At 41.8% G+C, this 21,283-nt stretch overlaps 1 protein-coding gene across 3 annotated transcripts in view; it reads left to right on the plus strand.

The window, feature by feature from the left end:
- ITSN1 (intersectin 1) overlaps positions 1–21,283 on the plus strand; it is a 266,243-nt gene that overhangs the window by 163,125 nt on the left and 81,835 nt on the right. For all 3 annotated transcript variants that reach the window (XM_040338914.1, XM_040338913.1, XM_040338912.1), the window contains 8 exons: positions 994–1,232; positions 1,531–1,687; positions 4,378–4,583; positions 8,063–8,145; positions 11,013–11,179; positions 12,422–12,467; positions 14,496–14,617; positions 20,709–20,826. In XM_040338914.1, coding sequence (XP_040194848.1) covers positions 994–1,232; positions 1,531–1,687; positions 4,378–4,583; positions 8,063–8,145; positions 11,013–11,179; positions 12,422–12,467; positions 14,496–14,617; positions 20,709–20,826 — 1,138 coding nt within the window. The remainder of the gene's footprint in view (positions 1–993; positions 1,233–1,530; positions 1,688–4,377; positions 4,584–8,062; positions 8,146–11,012; positions 11,180–12,421; positions 12,468–14,495; positions 14,618–20,708; positions 20,827–21,283) is intronic.

The raw sequence follows: 21,283 nt of genomic DNA on the forward strand, positions 1-21,283 counted from the left end.
TGTATGTGTATATGTGTATGTATATACCGCCTACATTTCCCAGTGTGCATTGCGGCTAAGTACGCCGCACGGTCCTATTGATTTTGACGTGGACGTAAATGACTTAAATCCCTATTCACATTTTTGAATTTCGAAGCGGGAACGGCGGCCATACTTTAACATTGGCTACGCCACCTAGGGGGCATCTTTAGGCTGCCTATCTCTTACGGAAACGGCGTATCTGTACTGCGTCGGCCGGGCGTACGTTCGTGAATAGGCGTATCTAGTGATTTACATATTCTACGCCGACCGCAATGGAAGCGCCACCTAGCGGCCAGCCTAAATATTGCACCCCAAGATTGGACGGCGCAAGCCGTCGTATCTTAGATAGGTTTAAGTGTATCTCTGTTTGAGAATACACTTAAACTTAGGTCGGCGCAGATTCCGAGTTAGGTCGGCGTATCTACTGATAGGCCGACCTAACTCTATGTGAATCTAGCTAATACTCTGTAAATTAAAAGATAAAAAAAAAAAAAAAAAGTATGTTCGGGGAAAAAAGAAAAGCGTTTAGTGCATCTCTGCAATACAGGAAAATTTACTTGTGTTTTATCCCTTGAAAATGCTTCAAATATAGCAATCCAGCCCCCTCCCAACTTCCTGTTGGAGTTGACAGCACATTGCCATTGTTATATTGGTATACCAAGTCATGTCAGAACTTCTCAGATCTCCATCCGGACTTCAGAAATCAGGCGGGCCTGACAATACAGTTTGGGAGTTCAGTGCACCAAGGGTATAGTTGGGAGCTCACTGGGTTTCTGGCAGGGTGAGTTATTTTTCTGTAATTGCAGTCTTTTTTTTCTTCTTTTTTTTTTATAACGAGACAAAACCTAGTGAAATGTGCATGTATTGCAAAGATATTGTATCTGTTTACACAAATTTGGATATGAGCTGGTAACCTCTGTTCATTAGCTTATGTGGCACGTGTAATGTGAACTTTTTTTTTTCTCTCTGTAGGTGGATGAGAGTCAAACCGGGGAGCCTGGGTGGCTAGGAGGAGAGCTAAAAGGGAAAACTGGTTGGTTCCCTGCCAATTACGCCGAACGAATGCCTGAGAGCGAGTTTCCAAGCACAGCCAAGCAAGTAGCAGACACTACAGCCAAAACCACTGTCCACTTGAAACCGTCCACAGCCACACCATCAGCTTTTACTGATACATCTACAAATGCCAACAACTGGGCTGACTTCAGCTCGACGTAAGTACCCAGGATGTGTGTTTTTTCCCATCTACCATCTACCATATTCCCATAAGATTTCCTACTATTTGCCATTTAAATTCACACATTGACAGCTGCCCATATTACTTTGGTTTGATATCCTTGTATGTCGGTCAATTTGTGAGCTTTACACACTTCTATGTGACATATGGGAAACCTTGATATATGACTGCCATATATGACTGCCTCCACTGTGTGAAAGCCACAAATCCAGTACTTATTGACTTTTTTTTTTTTGCCTTTATGTTTTCTTGAGTTTTTATTTTGTTTTCTTCAGGTGGCCAACTAATAATGAAAAAGCAGAGACTGATAACTGGGATACATGGGCAACTCAACCTTCACTGACTGTACCCAGTGCTGGTCAAATCAGACAGCGTTCTGCGTTCACCCCTGCCACCGTAACGGGTTCTTCTCCTTCCCCTGTACTAGGACAGGTAAGATTATAGTACACTTGTGTGCCAAGTCTGCCTTGAACACAAAAATCTCAGCTGCAAGGGCTTTTCTTTTCTTTTCATTTTTAACTAGATGTGCTTTAATACATTTGCATTTTAACCTATTGGCGCTGGCACCTCCTGGCTCTTTTAAGGGGTTTATGATCATGTGACCGCCATGATTGGCTGCCATGGTGGGCACATGATCGGATGCCGCTGGTTACTGTTCCCTGAGCGTGCTATTGGAACAGCTGTATTTACAAAATTTCACTCAAATGGATGCCAAGGCCCACCCGCCCAGAGGCTTGAATATTTGCGTGTGGCCGGTGCCAAGGGGTCAAAGCTAAACTGCGGTGAATAAAGCACTTTCCCCTGGAGAGAGCCCACTTTAAAAAAAACACAGGGTTGCACTGGACAAATGGTGCTCAACCTGCGGCCCTCCAGCTGTTGCAGAACTTCAAGTCCCATGAGGCATTGCAAGTCTGACAGTTACAGGCATGACACCCAAAGGCAGAGAAATCTGGGAATTGTGGTTCTGCAACAGCTGGAGGGTCACAAGCTGGGCACCCAAGTTGGTATTCCTCCATTATCCCTCACTGCCCTGTCAGCTGACTAAGGATGAGCTCTAGCGTGTTCGCATAGTACACGTGCAGAGCCCGCCAGGAAGTCTGCACCATGCTGCGCTAATCACAGGCAGGGAGACATTTCCCGATCTCTGCAGCCCAGCATCGGGACAATGTCTCCCTGGCTGTGATTAGCGCAGCGTCATGCAGACTTCCTGGCGGGCTCTGCACGTGTACTGTGCGAACACGCTGGAGCTCATCCTTACAGCTGACACTTTCCTTTGTTGCCCGACATTCTGGGTTGTGGCTTTTTCCCTGATCAGTGATCCCATAGATATATTTGCTGCTGACTGCATTAGTATGTCCGTCTAACCCCAAAATCGCTGCTTAAAGCAGTTTATTGTACAGCAAAGTTGTATATGTTGTCAGATATGTTTCTATGTTCCATTAATTGTAGTAATACATACAGAATGTTAAATATGTTTATATTAAAGTAGTATTAAACCCTTAGCCGTTTTCAGCTTAACACATTTAGCACAATAAAATAAACAATTGCCAATTAACAATTTGTTAAAATTCTTACCCCAGCATTTGCAGTTTACAACTTTCAATGCAGCTGGCTCATGATCTCTGTGCTGCTTTCCTGAATTTCCGGTATTCCCAGAAAACAGTTAAAAGTGGGCAGTGCAGTCTGGAGTCAATCTGTTGGCTTGGAGGGATGAGTAGAGGCATACCTTGCCATCTTAGGCTATGGGGAGCGTCGTGTTTCTATTGATGCACACAATGCAGGAAGACCCTGTATGCAAATGTTGGCTGCAAGAGAGACACCCTGAAACCGTAAACCTGGGCAGTGGTGGTACTTGTTTAAGCTGGAAGATGAGCAAGGATTAAAAAAATTAAGACGCTTCATACTCATCACTTTAGCATGTGTAAGGGGTTAGCTCAGTAGCGGGGTGTGTGACCCCTTGGATGGGTTCACCACACACTGAATTTATACATACAGGCAGTCGAAGACGGTTGAAAACAGATTTTGGTTTATTCTTCCATCTTGCTGGAAACAAGTGCAAGCATCCAAACAGCATAAACAAAATCAAACATAAAATAAACGCTGGCCACTTTAAGCGTCTACCTTCCACACAGGAACCTATCTATGGAGTCTAGCACAGCCTACTGCTGGGTAGACAGTGCTGGTCATACAGCAGAAAAATAATAGTCTTTTGATTTTTATCACACAGAAAAATCAATCACCACCTCACCTCCTCAGAAGACTTTCAGTACTGCTCTTTCACTCGGAAAGCCTCAGCATGCAGCAAATCAGTGGTAATCCTCTGGACTACGTATAGAGGCCTTTATTGCCTCATTCTGAACAGCTGAAGTCTTCCAACGCCCTTAGACCGTTTCTGGCTACATTTTCAGCCGACGCCTAATAACAATTGGTGTATTGTCTAAACAAGGCAGAAATGTATGTCCCGTCTGTGACAACACCCACAGATTTACCTGACTTCCTGTCACAATGTAATTAAACAAAAGAACAACATTTTAATATCTTTTTTCAGAAATTCAGGGTCAGGTTTTCCTTTACTACTTTACTTACTTATTTTACTATTTTCCCCTGGGGATTCTGCCAGTAACACACGTCTGTCCTAAGGTGGCAACACTAGCTCACCAAACTGTATCGATAGGGGACAAGTTCTTTCATCCTATTATAAACTACATAGGCAGAGAGCATGGGATGTGAACTGCTCACAAATTTTCTGGCAGGATCAACAGGTTTTTTTTTTTTTTTTTGCACGTATAGAACAGATGTTATTGTTATAATAACCAGATCTAAACTGCAAATAAGAGAAGTTTATTGCTAGGGTTAACATACACTTAAAACGGAAGAAAACCTATCCAAAAAAACGCTTTCATTTCCGGTACGTGCCATAAATGTAACACTCCCATTGGTTGTGCTCTCAATCAAACTGTCAAACCATCCAATGGCTGGTGTCATAACTGATCACATGTGCAGCATCATGGCAGTTGTAGATTAAACAGAGGCAAAGATGGCCACTTCCTTGGCTAAAAAACGATGGGAGGGTTTACTTACAGATATAAAATGACTTAAAGTTTATGCTTTACTGTTTTAAGGGTGAAAAGGTGGAAGGACTTCAAGCACAGGCCTTATATCCATGGAGAGCCAAGAAAGACAACCATCTAAACTTCAATAAGAATGACATCATCACTGTTCTGGAGCAGCAGGACATGTGGTGGTTTGGAGAGGTCCAAGGTCACAAGGGCTGGTTTCCCAAATCATATGTGAAGCTTATTTCAGGTCCTCTTAGGAAGTCTACAAGGTATGCAAGCAGCATTACTGGACACATCAGCTGTGTCATGGTTCTTTTTCGAAAAATTATAAATCTTTATGGTGTCACTATATTACAAAACATATTGGGCACATTGCCGTTAGTGTCTTTGCCTTGTTAGTAGTGTGAACAGCAGAGATAAAATTGATTGGTGGGACTTTGTTTAGTTTAGCATTGCCAACATCGCCCATGCTTTAGCTTCTCTGTATTTTTTGAGGCATCCCAAAATGGCCCCAAAACCATCTTATGTGTCAATCGGTTTCTGATGGTGTTATATGGCACAGCCGGCACTAAAAATGATGGATCTCTGAAGTTGGTCCATGTTATGCCAAATGAAGTAAACTTCTTCTCCAAGCAGTGACAAGTCTGAGCGGGAAGATTCCTATCATTTAACAGCAGGTTGCCTTGTGTTTGAGTTTTGATCTTTGAAAGTGGGCAGAGCTAAAGAATTAGGCCTTGTACACACGATCAGTCCAAACTGATGAAAACAGGCTGAAGTCTGATGTACCTACACACCATCAGTTCAAAATCCGATCGAGTCCAACGCGGTGACGTAAAACACAACGACGTGCTAAAAAAACGAAGTTCAATGCTTCCAAGCATGCGTTGACTTGATTCTGAGCATGCGCGGGTTTTGAACCAATGCTTTTGTGTACTAACCATCGGTTTTGACCGATCGGTAATCAGTCCATCAGTCCAATTTTAAAGCAAGTTTTTTTTTTTTTTTTTTTTTTTTTTTTTTTTATATTTTTATTGGAATTTTCACAGTACATTGGAGTAGGGCAGAATAAGTTGATCCGTACACAGTCATGTACTAGTAAAGAAAAATATAAAATAGAAATAAACGCACAATTAAACCAACGGTACAGTGATTACCTGTATAACAATGTTACATTAGCAGGAGGATGTGACAGTATAAAACCTAGTGTTTGAAGGAGCGGAAGCAACATTTGGAGCATTAGAAATGTAATATAGAGCTAAAACAATGAAACAAACAGTAACCTCGGATATTAAACTGGCTGCTGAGGTGGCAATGGGTGATATTCACAGATAAAAGGTAAGAAGGGGTCACGAACGTCAAGGAGTAACTAGCATATGGTGCCATGGTTCAGGGTGGCAGAAACATAGAAGGGTCAGACAAATTGGAAAAGCAAGTTTTAAAACTTTGGTCTGAAGGACAAAAGTCTGATGGGCCATACACACGGTAGGTTTGGACTGATGAAACTGAACTTCAGTCCGTTTTCATCAGTTTGGACTGATCGTGTGTACAGGGCCTTAAAGCGGTAGTTCCCCCTCCAAAAAAATGTTACCCTTAGTCTGATGCTCATTTTGTCGTTGTAGAGAGCGATCTTCTCCGTCGCTTCCGGGTTTGGTCTTCGGGTATGGGCGTTCCTTCTTGATTGACAGTCTTCCGACAGGCTTCCGACGGTCGCATACATCGCGTCACGATTTTCCGAAAGTAGCCGAACGTCGGTGCGCAGGCGCCGTATAGAGCCGCGCTGACGTTCGGCTACTCGTGACGTGATGGATGCGACCGTCGGAAGCCTGTCAATCAAGAAGGAACGCCCACTCCCGAAGACCCATACCCGGAAGCGGCGGAGAAGATCGCTCCCTACAACGGTAAGTACAGCGTCGATTTTAAAACAACTAGCCGATTCCCCTAGACAAAATGAGCATCAGACTAAGGGTAAAAAAAATTTGGAGGGGGAACTACCGCTTTAAAGTCCATTTAAATCCTCTTAATTACTGCAATGCAATCAGACTGCATCTACAGTAATGTGGCTCTTTCTTTATTTTTATTTTTTTATTCAGCTAAATGCTTTTGCAAGGGCTAAGAAAGTATGTGCTGCTGCCAGAACATTGGAATGTGGGAACAAGTCGAGTCTTCCCTATGGTTGGACCACCCTGCTGAGTACTGCTTTTATTAAACATTGCTCTTGCTCCCTGAGCAACTGTTGATTTGCTAGTGTTTGGAGTGGTGTGAGATGTTGGATCGTGCTGCTAGTAGGGTGTTTTTTTATTCCATTGTACTTTATTTTTTTATATACCCTTGCTGTAGGTAGAAAGTGGAAAAAGAGGCTTTTTTTTTTTTTTTTTTTTTTTTTTTAAATGCTCTATGGCTTCCTATTTTGATGTGGCAGTCAAGGGGTACAAGAACAGAGGGAGAATCGCCCCAATGAAGTCAGAGGTCACAGAAACCTGACAAAGTGAAACTCTTCCCCATTCTATCCAAAACCAAAGGTGGTAATGTGGGCCATATTTTGATAACCATTGCCCCTTAGAAAAATACAGCAGGATTTTGGGCTGGTATAGACAGAACAAGCTGATTGTAAAACATCTGTGCAATCTACTTTACGTTTACCAACAACTATATTGTGCAAGGACCTAATCCTTTTCCAGACCACTGGTACTTTTTTTTTTTTTACTGAAATGTATTGAGATTTTTGCAAAAAAAAAAAGAGAAATAGAAGCAGTAAATACTCGAATTAGAAACAGAAGGTATCAATACACATTGTGCAGATATCCCTCCCCAAATGCAGGTCAAGGATGGTAATGGCCTTTTAGTGTAATATGGCAGTAAAGTTAAACTTGCAGAATACCCATTTAATAGAATGGTAGTAGTCTGTAATATAAAGACCATACATTCTCTAGAATTGCCATATAGACATCATGCGGGCAATCGAGTCAATTACATGCATTCCACAGTTGTCTGCTTAAAGCCCAATTCTAGTGTTCTCACTTCATGCTGTGGTGGCATTTTTTGCAGCCTTGCCCTGTCCATATCCTCGGAAAGCATGTCCTTGACACCCTAGGCCAGGGATCCTCAAACTCCGGCCCTCCAGCTGTTGCGGCACTACACATCCCATGCGGCATTGTAAAACTCAGATATTCACAGACATGACTAGGCATGATGGGAATTGTAGTCCCTGAACAACTGGAGGGCCATAGTTTGAAGACCCATGGGCTCTCATGAGTAGGATGAATAATGCGCAGTGGAAAAGAAGCGCCATCTAGGGGCTGAGGGGGCTTTCTGTGGGGGACTACTTCGGAGATTGGGAGAGTATTTCAGCCAAGGCTTCTAATTCCTTTTTTTCTTTTTCTTTTCACATTAATAGGAATTTCGTTATTTTTTTTGTGTGTTAAACAGTATTGTGACATTATGGGAAATTCCTTTGTTGTAACGTTTTATTTGAACTTGTTGGGTTAAGGCTAAAGAGCTTGCCTATATTCAGTATCCACCTTTTTGAAAGTCCATTTAAGTGCTCAACAGCTCTGATCAAAATAGTTTCAAATTTGCCAAGTTTTTCACATGAGGCTTATGATGGCCGAAGACCTAGTGAAATAATGGTAGAGGCGCAGCTCGGAGGGGTCAGGGATAGGATTACCTTGGTTAACAAACAATAAAAAAGAATGTAACTGATCCACAGTGCTGTAATCTGTTCTCAATATATATTTTTTTTATCTTAAAGTATTGATTCAACGTCTTCAGAAAGTCCAGCCAGTTTAAAAAGAGTCTCATCACCAGCATTCAAGGCAGCTGTCCAAGGTGAAGGTACGTCTAGGTCAGGTGCTTCCAGATATTCTGTTTGTGGAAGTAAACTGCTGTTGTATGAAAGTGAAATCTAAAAGCATTCGAAGTCGGTATACATTAGGGGTGTCCAACCTGCGGCCCACGGGCCAGATGTGGCTATTAATGTAGCCCAACACAATATTGTACATTTATTTAAAAAAAAAAAAATTTTTTTTTTTGTAAAAATGCAATAACACTTTGCGAACACATAAAAGTTGACCATGTCTCTTTACTGAACTTTAAGTGTATCTTCCCAAAGGAAAAATTTCCTATCTTCACAGTCGTGCCTTATTCATGACATGAGTTTTTGGCAGCACCTATATTTGTGAGCAACTATTTTCAAACATGAACACGAAGGGCAAAATTAAAACCAAAATATCTGATGAGCACTTTGAGAATTCATTGAGAATTATTACTATATTTATCCAACCAGATACTAATGCATTAGTTTATCAAAAACCATGTCCAACATTGCACTTACTTTTATGTTGCTCTCTTTTTTTTTTTTTTTACTTTTATAATAAACAATATGAAAAAAATAATTAGTTTTATTACTCAGGTAGAGAAGTTGGCCAAAAATATGGAAACACCAGGTATAAGAATAAAATTGATATCGAATACGGTGTTGGACAACCTTTTGGCATCCAAGACGGCCTAAATTCTCCTGGGAGTTGACAAATCTAAGGGCCCTTTCACACGGGGCGGATCAGTAATGATCCACCTCCGTGTGTCCGTAAGCTCAGCGGGGATCGCTCTGTATATCCCCGCTGAGCCGTCGGATGACAGGGCGGTCTCCGCACACTGTGCAGGGACCCCCCTGTCTTTTCTCCGCTCTCCCCTAATGGGGATCAGATGAACACGGACCGTGTGTCCGTGTTCTTGCGATCCGCAGACGGAAGAAAAAATAGGACATTCTTCCGTCTGCAAAATCGGATCTTTGCGGAGGCGGGTGATTACGAGTGTCAGCAGATGTTTATCCGCTGACGCCCGCAATCACATAGGGACCAATGTATGTCCCTTTTTCATCCGCAAACGGATGGGTGAAAAAGCAGACCTACGGTCCGCACGTCTTAAAGGGGCCTTAGTCTTGGATGGTCCTCTAGGACTCCTATTTAAGCAGGAGGCTGAGGGGGGTCTCTGGCAATCGCCAGAGGGATATTTGAAAAACGGCCCACTGATATTTTTATATATATATATATATATATATATATATATATATATATATATATATATATATATATATATATATATTATAAAAAAAATAATCGATTTAAAAGATTTATGGTGAATTGTTAATTGTTTGTTTATATTTGTGAAAACCAATGAACAAGTCTGCGGCTGTTAATAATCCAGTTTGTTGTGTCTAGTGCTTTTTGTTTTGTTTGGAGTTTGTGTTGCCAGAATCATATTTGTTTTCTTTAATTAAAATAACAAACATGTTATACTTGCCTGCTCTGTGCAGTGGTATTGCACAGAGTGGCCCTGATCCTCCTCTTTGGGGGTCTCCAGCGGCGATCTTGGCTCCTCCTCTTCTTTTTATGTCCACTATAGCCACCTGTGTGTCGCACTCCATAGACTTACACAGCGGGACTTAGGCCTGCCCCCCACTTCCTCATCACTGCATTTGATTGACCGCAACAAGAGCCAATGGCTCCTGCTGCTTCTCGAATGCTGTGTGAAGAGGAAAAGAGGGGTGAATAGATGCAGCCATGCACAGCGCTGACCCTTCTACCCTTTCTTCCCCTTCACACAGGGGAAGGGGGCACAGGGAAATTGAAAATGTTTTTTACATTAATGCAAACAACGTATTAATGTAAATAAAACATTTTTTAGGTTTAATGCCGCCTATAGTCCCATGTTGCATCACTTCCGCCTTCAACGTGAAACATCTTGTCATTTTCTCACCTGCAAATCATGTGGTGTTTTACATATTTTTGTTCAACCCCTGTACATTATCTAGATCGGTGATCGTTAACTGATCTGCCAGACTTTTCCTGCTCATCGGCTATCCTTGTTAGTGTATTTTTGTGTGTGGCCCAAGACCATGCCTGCTCTTCCAATGTGGCCCAGGAAGGTCAAAAGTTAGGACACCCCTGGTATACATGGTCTGTCTTTTTTTTTTTTTTCGTTCAAATAGTGGTTTGAATGGGGTTAAAAAAAAAAACTCACAGATCCCCACATGAACACAAGCAATGTTGATGCAGGGATGTCTCCCACTATTCATTGTATTCTGACAGCGGTGGGGGGGGATAATCGCTGAACAAACAGTGGTACATAACTGGCTAACTTGGCCGATTTTGGGTTGTGTATACCCTGCTTTAAACAAGGGATTACATTGCACATACAATGCACGGCAAGGTAGTTATAGAACAGTTGGGTTACATTGCTATTCCAGTTTGAAACCTATCTTGGTATAAAAAGAAATAAAGTTTAATTGCTGTGTTCACTGTAGACCAAAAGTCACAAGTTGTAAGCCAAAAATATATAAAATGTAAATGTGCAGGATGAATAAATTACAATTCTGTGCTGTATTTGTATTTATAATTGTTTGCTTTTGGGTTTGCCATGCATCCCACCTATTTTACATTTCCGTATGTCCTGAAAGCATGGCAAACACAAGTCCATTAATCTTTCTTATGGGTGTATTTGACTTGCTTTTGCCACTCACATCAATGTTCAGTAGTCCTTATTCTCACCCCTTTCATTACTCTGTTTACTGCCTGAATTTGCTTGGAGTAATGTGGGGAAGACAGAGCAGGGGGTGATTTTGAGTATTGCACATTCTTGTCCTTCCTTTTCTGAAACCTTTTGGTAAGTAAACTTTTTTCTTGTTAACTGCTATTTTTTAGAATACATAGCAATGTACACATATGAGAGCAATGAACAAGGTGATCTGACCTTCCAGCAAGGCGATATGATAGTAGTCATTAAGAAAGATGGAGACTGGTGGACGGGAACAGTGGGAGATAAAACGGGCGTCTTTCCTTCCAACTACGTCAGACTAAAAGATTCGGAGGTAAAATGATATGCTTAATAGCAAGTTCAGCATGTACTTTGTAGGAAATGGTCATTGGGATCAGTCTGTGTTACATTAATGTGTTTTATAGTCTTAAATCTTTGCACTCCCAGTTGAGGATAGGTGATTTAGTGAAGTTCAAGATCTCAGAATTTTTTCAGATTTTTGTGTTTTTATCCTTTTAAAAACCTTTGTTTAACCATGGTAAAAACTGCAGAGCTTTGCCCACTCAGCCACATCCATTGATTCAGAGTTCTGTGAATTAAAGAACTGCTGTCTGCCATTGCGGCAGGTGGCTTGAAGTTCTCAGTGAACTGTGAGGGCACTGATGAGCTCCAAGGATGAGCTCTGGTGTGTTCGCATAGTACACGTGCAGAGCCCGCCAGGAAGTCTGCATGGCGCTGCGCTAATCACAGCCAGGGAGACATTGTCTCGATGCTCGGCTGCAGAGATCGGGAAATGTCTCCTTGTCTGTGATTAGCACAGCGCTGTTCAGACTTCCTGGCGGGCTCTGCACGTGTACTATGCGAACACGCCAGAGCTCATCCTTAATGAGCACTCATTGGGTAGTTGAGCTGATGAGCATACATGAGTAGTTCATTGATTGTTCCTGCTCTTCAGTAACAGTCCTCAGTCTATGGAACAGTCTGCATGAGCCTGGAATTGCACCCCTGAGCTACTGATTACAGGTACAATGCTTTCCAGCCTCCCCATGCAAAATTATTGCACAAAGCAGTTAATTATAACCTCTTAGGTGGAAAAAAATTGGGTTGGCAACCACTTTCAATTGTATTGTAACTGTACTGTGTCTCCCTTCATTTTATAGAGTGTTGCACAAACTGTTGGGGCTTTATAAATCCTTTATAATAATAATGACCCTGATGTAGAGCAACTCTTCTCAAAATGGATTTCTCTGTTTTGGTTTTACTGGGTCAGGATCATCTACTGCACCCTTTTCTGGTTTTAAGTACCCTACGCTTGGCATTTTAGATACGTTACTGTGTGTTCAAAAGCACATACTATGGAAGTATTGCCCATTGCATTGTTTTACAGAGGCTGCCACCTGATAAAGGAAGTGTATTTCTCTGTTATTAATAGTAGGGGTCAGCATCAAAATACATTTTTGTTTAATCCTGATGTACCGCTCTAATCCAAACCGTTTTTTTTTTTTTATGGATATTTTAATGAAATCTATATTGCCTTATTGCCAACTCTTTCTAATGTACTTTTTGTTTTCTTTAGGGTATTGGGACAGCGGGTAAAACGGGAAGCCTTGGAAAGAAACCAGGTATGTGGTCAACACTTACCTAGGAATAAAAAAAAATTGCTACTTTGTTTGTTTTTGGGGCAGTTTGGCAATAGAAGAGCCCCATTCACGTGTCTTCAGCTTTAATGTCTATCCTCCTGTCGGTAGTACGCAGTAACATTGCAGATCATTGTGGATATAAGTAAAAGAGGTTACAAACAATTTTCCTAGTTCCTGGAATGATTCATCGAGTAGGCAAACTTTAGCGGTTCAGCTGTTAGTCCCATCATGCCTGTGGGCGTCATGCTTGTGGCTGTTATGGAACTTGTAGACCCACAACAGCTGGAGGTCCATTTCCCTACCCCTTTAAATTAATGTAACATCTCAATAAATTGAGTGCTGCTCAGTGAACGTGAGCAGTGTGCAAAAGGTGCTTCAGCATATTGTAATTAAACACAGAATGAAATCCATTTGCATAAATTTTTAGGCTTTAGTTTAATGCTTAGTTCTGCTGCATTCTTTAAAGCATCCTTGACGTAGAGCTGTGACTGAAGGGCACAGAAGCAGTTGCCATCATTTACCATATTGTACAAGTACAGTATTCATAGTAGACTTGCTACTTAATTTGCCGCCTTAAAGTGGTTGTAAAGGCAGAAGTTTTTTGTAATCTTAATGCATTTATGCATTTAGATAAAAAACCTTTCATGTGTAGCAGCCCCCCTAGTACTTACCTGAGGTACATCTAGATCCAAGGATGCAGGAGTGTCTCAGCTGCACGGGACTCCCCTCCTCGTTGGCTGATAAAGCAGCGCCATTTGCTCATGCTTCTGTCAATCAAAGTCAGTCAGCCAATGAGGAAACAAGGGGGCAGGCCACGGCTCCATGTCTGAATGGACACGGGGAGCTGTGGCTCGGCTCGGGTGCCAGGAGCACCAAAGAGGGACCCCGAGAAGAGGAGGATCCGGGCTGCTCTGTGCAAAACCACTGCACAGAGCAGGTAAGTATAACATTATTTGTTATTTTTTTTACTTTAAGTGATGACAGGACTATACTCCTCATTGTGTAAAAAATTGTGCGTTGTTGCTTTTTAAGTAGCCAATTGACCAATAACCGTAATCTCAATAAATCTATTATCTGAATGCCACCATAAAAGATGGTATGAATATAAATGTGTTAATTCATTCTTATTGTAAAAATGAACATATCAAAGTAAAGTGCATGTCTAAATCATAAATGTAAACGTGCAATATTGAATCATATATATCAATATGTGATCAGATCATATAAAGTTCATCAAACTCTCTCGTTGGTATATAAAAAAAAAAAGTCCAATATAAGCGTGCCAAATAATAAAGCGCATAGTGCTTATGGACAAGTTTCCACTCCAAAAGTGCTCCACTGTGCACCCTAAAATGAAAAAGTCTAGCCTCTTACCAGATGGTATGGATCTTGACTACGGAGATCAAACAAGCCTGCACTTCATCTCCACAATGGATGATTATAATGTTAAGACATTCCTGCTTATGGCACTCTCGCTAGTGAAAATTAACTCAAGTGTCCCTTTGAAATTGAAAGGCCGCTCACCATCCAGATGTATATAGAATGTAAATGGGGGAAAGCCTCATAGCGTAAAACCGCAAAAAAAATAAAAGTTACATATACAGCAAGGCTGTGAATCACAAGCAGTGTATAAAACAAACCGGGCAGAGTGTCACCCGTCTCGCTGGCTGCGATGACTTCATATGTAAACTCTGTCCGACACGTTTCTCTGCGAATGGCGTCTTCTGGGACAACTGAGTTCTTATTTTTAATTACCTTTGCTTTTTTCACACAAATGGTTTGTGTTATATGTAAATTGATTATATTGTTCTCAGTAGTGTGCGCCATATTCATACAAATGTGTATTTTTTTTTCATCCACTTGGGTGCGGTGGTAAACAAATGTGTTGAATGTCAATATACAATATATATGCTGTAGAAATACTACATGGTAACTTTTGGCATTAGTGAGTACTTGACATATTGTAGTGTTGCATGGTAAAATATTTTTTCATTTCTGTTTGCTCTTCAGAAATTGCTCAGGTTATTGCCCCTTATGCGGCTACCGGTCCTGAGCAATTGACCCTGGCTCCTGGCCAACTGATCCTGATTAGGAAGAAGAACCCTGGAGGCTGGTGGGAAGGAGAGTTACAGGTATACTTTTGTTTTCATTTCATTCAAGATCATCTAACTGCCAGAGAAAGGCAAAAAACCCCAGCAAACCATGATCCAATTTGCTCCAGCAGGGGAAAAAATTCCTTCCTGATCCCCCCGACAGGCAATCGGCTATTCAGTGGATGAACTTTACCTATAAATGTTAGTACATAGTAGTAATATGTACATTTAGGAACTAATCCAGGCCTTTTTAAAGCAATCTACTAAGCTGACCAGAACCAGCTCTTGAGGGGAAAAAAAACATTCCGTATTTGGAGATTAAAACTTTTTTTCCTCCAGACGTAAAGAGTACCCTCTTGTCCTCTGTGATGACCTTAAAGCGGTAGTTCACCCCCCCGACACGATTTTACCATCGAGACAGGCATTGTAGCGCGAGCTACAGTATGCCTGTCCCGATTTTTTTAACCCCGGACTCACCTTGTAATCGGACATCGTAGATTTCGGCTCCCGCGGGGAATGGGCGTGCCTATAGAGAGGGAGGATGATTGACGGCCGGCCCTGGCACGTCACTCTCCCCGAAGACAGCCGGAGTAGGTCTCGGCTCTTCACGGCGCCTGCGCACAGGCTATGCGCACGCGTCGTGAAGACCAAGCCTATTTCGGCTATTTCCGGAGAAGCGTGACGCGCCAGAGCCGGCCGTCAATCATCCTCCGTCTCCATAGGCACGCCCATTCCCCGGTATCTTCGATCTACGCGTACAAGGTGAGTACGGGGGTAAAAAATTCGGGACAGGCATACTGTAGCTCGCGCTACAATGCCTGATTTTATGGTAAAAGAAAAAAAAATTTTTTTTTTTCGTCGATAGGGTGAACCCCCGCTTTAAAGTGAATAACTCGGCATCAAGTTCACTATATGGACCACTTATATATTTATACATGTTGATCATATCCCCCCTTAATCTCTTCTTCTCATGAAAGAATAAATTCAGTTCCTCTAATCTCTCCTCAAAGTTGAGCTCCTCCATGCCTCTTATCAGTGTGGTTGCCCTTCTCTGCACTTTCTCCAGTTCCCCAATATCCTTTTTGTGAACTGGGGCCCAAAACTGAAATGCATTTTCCAGATGAGATCTTGCTAATGATTCACACAGGGGCAAAATGATCTCTCTCTGTCTGGAGTCCATACCTTGCTTAATACAAGAAAAGATTTAGCTTGCTTTGGCTTGGCATTGCATGCTATTATAAAGCTTATGATCTACCAAGACCCCCAGATCCTTCTCCACTGCTGATTCCCCCCAGTTGTACTCCCTCCTAATATGGTATGATACATGCGTATTCTTGGCCCCCAAGTGCATAGCTTTACATTTATCGACTTTAAACCTCATTTGCCACATGGTTGCCCAATTACACAGTGCGTTGAGGTCGGCTTGTAAGTTGAAGACGTCCTGTAAAAACATTATTCCACTGCATAGCTTGGTGTCATCTGCAAAGACTGAAATGGTACTTTTAATCCCAGAGCCTATATTAAAAGTAATGCCCTGCACACACGATTGGTCAATCCGATGAGAACGGTCTGATGGATTTTTCCATCAGTTAACCGATGAAGCTGAATGATGGTCATTCGTGTCTACACACCATCGGGGTTAAAAAACCGATCGTGTCAGAACGCGGTCACGTAAACCACGTACGACGGCACTATACAGGGGAAGTTCAAACCCTTGGGGCTGCTTTAGCTGATTTTGTGTTTAGTAAAAGACGTTTCGCACTTTTCTGTCTGTTACAGCGTGATGAATGTGCTATCTCCATAACGAACGCTAGTTTTACCAGAACGAGCGCTCCCGTCCCCTAATTTAGTCTAAGCATGCGTGGATTTTTAACAAGTTTCACATTTTTTAACCGATGGATAAATAATCGATGGGGCCCACACACGATCGGTTTGGTCTGATGAAAACGGTCCATCAGACTGTTCTCATCGGATTGACCGATCGTGTGTACGCGGCATAAGTGTCCCAACACTAACCTTGGGGTACACCACTGATAACCTTAGACCATTCGGAGTAAGAATCATTAACCACTGCTTTCTGAATTGGGTCTTTTAGACAGTTTTTTTTTAATAATTTACGAATTTATTCATTTACAAATAGATTTTTCCAAGCCTGTAGACTTTACCTTACACATTAGCCATGTGTGCGGAACTGTATCGAACGCTTTTGCAAAATCCAAGTATACCACGTCCACCGCCACCCCTCTGTCCAAGGTTAACCACTTAAGACCTGGACCATTATGCAGGTTAAGGACCTTGCCCCTTTTTGCGATTCGGCACTGCGTCGCTTTAACAGACAATTGCGCGGTCGTGCGACGTGGCTCCCAAACAAAATTGGCGTCCTTTTTTTCCCACAAATAGAGCTTTCTTTTGGTGGTATTTGATCACCTCTGCGGTTTTTATTTTTTGCGCTATAAACAAAAATAGAGCGACAATTTCGAAAAAAATGCAATATTGTTTACTTTTTGCTATAATAAATATCCCCCAAAAATATGTTTTTAGGTCGATATGTATTCTTCTACATATTTTTGGTAAAAAAAAATTGCAATAGGCGTTTATCGATTGGTTTGCGCAAAATTGATAGCGTTTACAAAATAGGGGATAGTTTTATTGCACTTTTATTATAATTTTTTTTTTTTTTACTACTAATGGCGGTGATCAGCGATTTTTTTCGCGACTGCGACATTATGGCGGACACATCGGACAATTTTGACACATTTTTGGGACCATTGTCATTTTCACAGCAAAAAGTGCTATAAAAATGCACTGATTACTGTGAAAATTACAATTGCAGTTTAGGAGTTAACCACTAGGGGGCACTGTAGGGGTTAAGTGTGACCTCATATGTGTTTCTAACTGTAGGGGGGCGGGGCTGGACGTGTGACGTTGGTGATCGTCTTTGCCTATATAACAGACACTCACTGACACTGCCACAATGAACAACGGGGAAGGTGTGTTTACACACACCTCTCCCCCGTTCTTCAGCTCCGGTGACTGATCGCGGGACACCGGCGGCTATCGGGTCCCGCGGGCGAGGTCACGGAGCTTCGGAGTGGGTCACGAGCATGCTGCCGGCGGCGCGCTCACGACCCCACGGCTGCCCCGCGGCTGTGCACTTTCTTTCTGCCCCACGGCTCGGCACTTAAAGAGGACGTACAGGTACGTGCTTGTGCCCAGCTGCGCCATTCTGCCGATGTATATCGTCGGTAGGGGGTCCTTAAGTGGTAAACTTGCCTCCTCATAAAAAGAAAATTCAGATTTGTTTGACAACTCTGGTCTTTCATGAACTCCTTATTTGGGCTTGTGCTGAAGGGCCTTTGTTCACTTGAAGTGGAATTTGCATTCCAATATAAATCTATGGTAAATATAAACCTATGCCAAACCAACTTAAAGCAGGTCAGAAGGAGGTGAACTGCAAGTCGTATAAGTTCTGAATGATCCAAACTTTTGTCAAAATGATGCCATCGACACAAGCACAAAGCCTATTGACACTGGCCATTTCTAAAACCTACTGTGTAGTGCTTCTGTTATCCCAAATCTTGAACTCCTCTCATAAGCATTAATAAAAATATATTATTATTATTATTATAATAGGATTTTTGTCTAAATATATTGGACAATTAATGTATTGGCTTCTCCAATAAAACCGTATTGAAATGTGGAGAAAATCTTTCTTTTTCTTTTCTTTTCTTTCTTTCTTTCTTTCCTTTTCCTTTTCCTTTTCCTTTTCCTTTTCCTTTTCCTTTTCCTTTTCCTTTTCCTTTTCCTTTCCTTTATTTTCCTTTCTTTCCTTTATTTTCCTTTCTTTCCTTTATTTTCCTTTCTTTCCTTTATTTTCCTTTTTCATTTTCCTTTTTATTTCCTTTCCTTTCCCTTCTTTTTTCTTTTCTTTATATTGGACAATTAATGTATTCGCTTCTCCAATGAAACAGTATTGAAATGTGGAGAAAATCTTTTCTTTTCTTTTCTTTCCTTTCTTTTCCTATCCTGCTGGAAGCCAGACTTGTGGGCATTAGGAAGGTTGAGCTCTGTTGCCACTGCTTCCTGTGCCTTGAATGCATCCCTATGACTGGTTGCTAGGATGCAAGCAGCCAGGGTTTACACCTACTTTTGTTGTTATGGAGTAGGCAGTCGGGGAAGCTGTGCTGACATGGCCCGTTTGCCCACATATCTAGTGACAGAGATTGCCTCAAGGAAAGAGCCTGGTTTGAGTCAAGTGCAGTCAATCATGGTTAAATGTTAATCTCCTTTCTAGGTGTGTTTGCAAAGCAAAGGATGGGGTTGGAGGGTTATAAAGGAGCTGTCAACCACACTATCTCAGCAGTTAGACAAGCTAAAAAGATGGGACCAAGTGCTACATGCACTCCTCAAGTGTTTTGCCCAGCAATATCCTATTCGGTATGCGTTTATTAAAAAAGTGAAATGTTCCCTTGTGGATTCCACCATTTTTCTATCTTAACAAGGCTGACTGTTGATGACCGCCCAGTGTTTAACCTCCCTGGCGGTATCCCCGAGCGTGACTCGGGGTGGATTTTCGATGCTAGGATCGGTATCCCCGAGTCACGCTCGGGGTAGATGTGCAGAGTGTGCAGCGGCGCGGCTTACCTCGCAGCATCCACAGACAAGTTACTTAATCGAGCAGCGTCCTTGCTCGATTCACAGTGTCCCCGTGTGCCGCCGATCTCCGTTGCCTGCGACGTTACGACGCACGGGGGCGGAGAACGGCGCCAAATTCAAAAAGGTAAACAAACACAATACATACAGTATACTGTAATCTTATAGATTACAGTACTGTATGTAAAAAATACACACCCCCCTTGTCCCTAGTGGTCTGCCCAGTGTCCTACATGTACTTTTATATAATAAAAACGGTTCTTTCTGCCTGCAAACTGTAGATTGTCCAAAAGTGTCCCTTTATGTCAAAAATGGTTTTAGATCAGCTCGAAAACAGTGATAATAAATTATAATCACTTGCAGAATTGTGCGATAGCGATTTGTGGGGAAATTCGTCATAAAAAAATAAAAGTAATGACAGCGACAATTCTGCAACTGAGCAAATTTCAGTGATTTTGAGTTGATTACATTATTGAATAATTTTTATTATAATTATATTATTATTTGTTATAATTATTTATAATTATTTATTATATTATAATTTATAATTTTTGTTTTAAAAAAAAATCATACCCGGGATGCCTACTAGACTCTTGTTTGGTCAGATTTAAGTGAGTTATTCCTAAGAATTGCAGGCCTACAGTATAAAACGCCAAATTTCCTTGCAAAATAATTGTACCGCTTTTGGTACGTAATTCCAGACAGAATCATACCGCCAGGGAGGTTAAAGCTCTTTCTAAGGCCTTATTCTGACTTGCAGACCCTGCTCTGCAGCCTGCCTGTGCTTCCATGTCCATCTGCTGTCTGGTACAAGGATATGTTGCAGAATCTTGGATTTATCCTGAGGGTTGCTTCTGAGGACTTTTTGACTCAAATGTTATGTGGAGTGGCAGTGCAAGAAACGCCTCATGGGTACCTTCTTTTGTTGGGTGAACACCTCTTGGGGAAATCTCTGTATAATTTTGTCAAGGAGATCACCAGGGGAAAGTGTACCCTTTTGCCCCAGACAAATCCTCCTCACAGGGGGTGCCCCCACTTGTCAGTAATCTTGTCCCAGGATAATTCAGACGTTTAGGTCCAGAATACTGTATTCAGAGACTACAATCTGGAATTTTGGTCTCCGCTTCTACTCTACTTCATGTTGCAAGCATCCCTGCAAAGATTGGTAGATCTCCACACTGCTCTGGCCAGCTTCTCTCTCAAGGAGGCATTGTCATTGTCCCAGAAAGGGAAAGGTTCCACATTTTCTAGTTGAACCTGTTCTTAGACATTGGTTTTGAACAGGGCACATAACTGGCGCACATGAAAACCGATGTCAACTGATGTCCCTGCAACTGGAATCTGTGCAGTTTTCATGCCCGTATGGTGTGAAGGAACCCTCAATCTACTTCAAGAATAAAAATGTTCAGTAAATCAGAAATACTATTTTATTTCACATCAGACTTCCATAGTTTTATTTCATTTTGAATCTTTGCAGGCCCGTGGCAAGAAGAGACAGATTGGTTGGTTCCCTGCCAACTATGTTAAGCTTTTGAGCCCTGGTACAAATAAGGTCACCCCTACAGAGCCGCCTAAACCAGCAGTGTTACCAACCAGTAAGTACTTTCTCTATCCTCCGATCTCAGGTTACTATGGGGGTTATTTACGAAAAGGCAAATCCACTTTGCACTACAAGTGCAAAGTGCACTTGAAATTGCACTTGGAAGTGCAGTCGCTGTAAATCTGAGGGGGACATGCAAGGAAAATAAAAAAACAGCATTTTAGCTTGCACATGATTGGATAATAAAATCAGCAGAGCTTCCCCTCATTTTAGATCTACCCCTCAGATCTACAGCGACTGCACTTCCAAGTGCACTTGTAGTGCAAAGTGGATTTGCCTTTCATAAACTTGCTTTTCTATAGCTTTTTACAACTTTTGTCTCTAGGCACCTGTCTGGCGTCGCATTTTAAACACTAATAGTTCTGGCATAAAATCCTTTATTGATTAATATTTGCCTTTCAAGCTTGCTTGTTTTTTTGTTTTTTTTTTATATATATTATTGACCCATCAAA

This window comes from Rana temporaria, chromosome 2 (genome assembly GCF_905171775.1).
Source record: "Rana temporaria chromosome 2, aRanTem1.1, whole genome shotgun sequence".
In the NCBI taxonomy this organism is placed as follows: domain Eukaryota; kingdom Metazoa; phylum Chordata; class Amphibia; order Anura; family Ranidae; genus Rana; species Rana temporaria.